The sequence below is a fragment of the Prunus mume genome, linkage group LG6 (genome assembly GCF_029339155.1).
Source record: "Prunus mume cultivar Tortuosa linkage group LG6, ASM2933915v1, whole genome shotgun sequence".
In the NCBI taxonomy this organism is placed as follows: Eukaryota; Viridiplantae; Streptophyta; class Magnoliopsida; order Rosales; family Rosaceae; genus Prunus; species Prunus mume.
This window is the reverse complement of record NC_142703.1, coordinates 21571090-21572832: the sequence shown is the minus strand read 5'-3', so window position 1 is coordinate 21572832 and position 1743 is coordinate 21571090. Positions and strand designations below refer to the sequence as shown.

The window sequence follows — 1743 nt, the reverse complement described above, 5'->3', positions numbered from 1 at the left end:
TTAGCAGTAGTAGGGCTTGAGCCATTTTCCATTGATGGGGTCTATTAGCATGCCTTCCTTGACAGAGATCAAGCGATAATAACCGCTGCTATGTACCTCTTTGACTGCGAATGGACCCTCCCATTGTGGGGCAAATTTGGAAGGTCCTGACATTTGCCTTCTCACATGTTCAACGACTTTTAGCACGAGATCTCCTTGCTTGAAGGCTTGAGGCTTAACGGTCCTGTTATAGGCTTGGGCAACAGTCTTGTTGTAGAGTGCCATCCTTCTTTCAGCTTCCATCCTTTTCTCATCAACTGCTTCGAGATCTAGCAAACGCCAATCTGAGCATGTCTTTGCATCCCATTCAAGATCATTGACAGCTGCTATCCTGGCTGTCGAGATGGTGATTTCCACGGGTGAAATAGCCTCAGATCCGTACACAAGCGAGTAAGGTGAAAAACCTGTAGCGCTCCTTGGTGAGGTGCGATAAGCCCACAAAGCATCCGGCAGGTGAACACTCCAGCCTCCTTGATACTCATATACCATCTTGCTTAGAATCCTCAATATCGTCTTATTGGTAGCTTCCGCTTGACCGTTTCCCTGCGGGTAATAAGGCGTAGAGCGACAATGCTTGATACCGTACCCACTAAGGGTTGAACCTACTTGCTTGTTAACAAAAGGTGTGCCATTGTTCGGTGATCATCTTGTATGGGATTCCGAACCTACACACAATGTATTCCCGAATGAAATTCGAGACATCAGCTCCTGTGGCCTTTCGAAGGGGAATTGCCTCAACCCATTTCGTGAAATACTCCGTAGCGGTGAGGATCCATATGTAGCCATCGGAAGGGGGATGGATTGTCCCAATTCAATCAAGCCCCCAAGTATGGAAAGGCCAGGGAGTGCGCATGTCTTGCAGCAATGTGGGAGGTTTGTGGCTTAGATTAGCATGGATTTGGCAGGTGTGACATTTCTTAACAAAGTCATGTGCATCCTTCTTCATGGTAGGCCAATAATACCCAATGCTTAGTAGCTGCCGGTGAAGCTTCTTCATTCCTTGGTGCTCTCCGCACTCTCCAGCATGTATCTCTTGCATGGCTTGACGCGCTTCTGATTCTCCCAAGCACTTTAATGGCTCACCATTAAACCCCTTCCGATAGAGAGTTGACCCATCAACAAAGTACCTCTTTATGGTCTTTTTGAGCTTATAGGCAAGCTTGGGGTTGGTCGGCAGAGTTCCTCCAACAAAGAATGCCAAGTATGGAGTCCGCCAATCTTCTGCAAATGAAACAGTGAATGACTCCTCCGTAGAGGGTATCGTAGAGCGGGTGGGACAATCGGATTGTAGTTCATTGCTTGCTTCTTCATCTCTCGCCAATAATAACCTTTGCGTTGCAAGCGCCGGTGCCGACATCGGTTCCAAGCCGCAAGTGGCATCGTGTACCTCTTGCAACCTCCTTCTTGCTTCGCCATCCCAACACACCGGTCGAACACCTCCCGGAAGACGCCTCAGTAAGTTCCCAAAGATAGTCACATAGTCTTTCAAGTCTTTAATGTCTGCTCTCTTCACCTAATTTTTTCTTCAGTGGCTTTCTCCAATCATCCTCTTCCAAAGAAGTCCCCCTAGGCCATTGCTTCGACCACTGGTGTGCTTCTCCTTATCACGGTGATGTTGGGCTGCTCTTGCACAAATGAGAGCTTTGATCCCAATGTGGCCAAAGCATCAGCGTACCTATTGGTGGCTCCTGGAATGTGCTCCAT

The 1743-nt window shown here is 48.1% G+C and overlaps 2 protein-coding genes across 2 annotated transcripts; both read right to left on the bottom strand.

Moving 5' to 3' along the window:
- On the bottom strand, positions 1-528 carry LOC107881910 (uncharacterized). The gene has a single exon (XM_016796962.2). The coding sequence runs from the start codon at positions 526-528 to the stop codon at positions 1-3; it is 528 nt and encodes a 175-aa protein (XP_016652448.2).
- A 322-nt stretch (positions 529-850) lies between these two features.
- LOC148916441 (uncharacterized) lies at positions 851-1396 on the bottom strand. Its single transcript, XM_089055133.1, has one exon. It carries the CDS (start codon positions 1394-1396, stop codon positions 851-853), a length of 546 nt encoding a protein of 181 aa, XP_088911259.1.
- Positions 1397-1743: the final 347 nt, after the last annotated feature.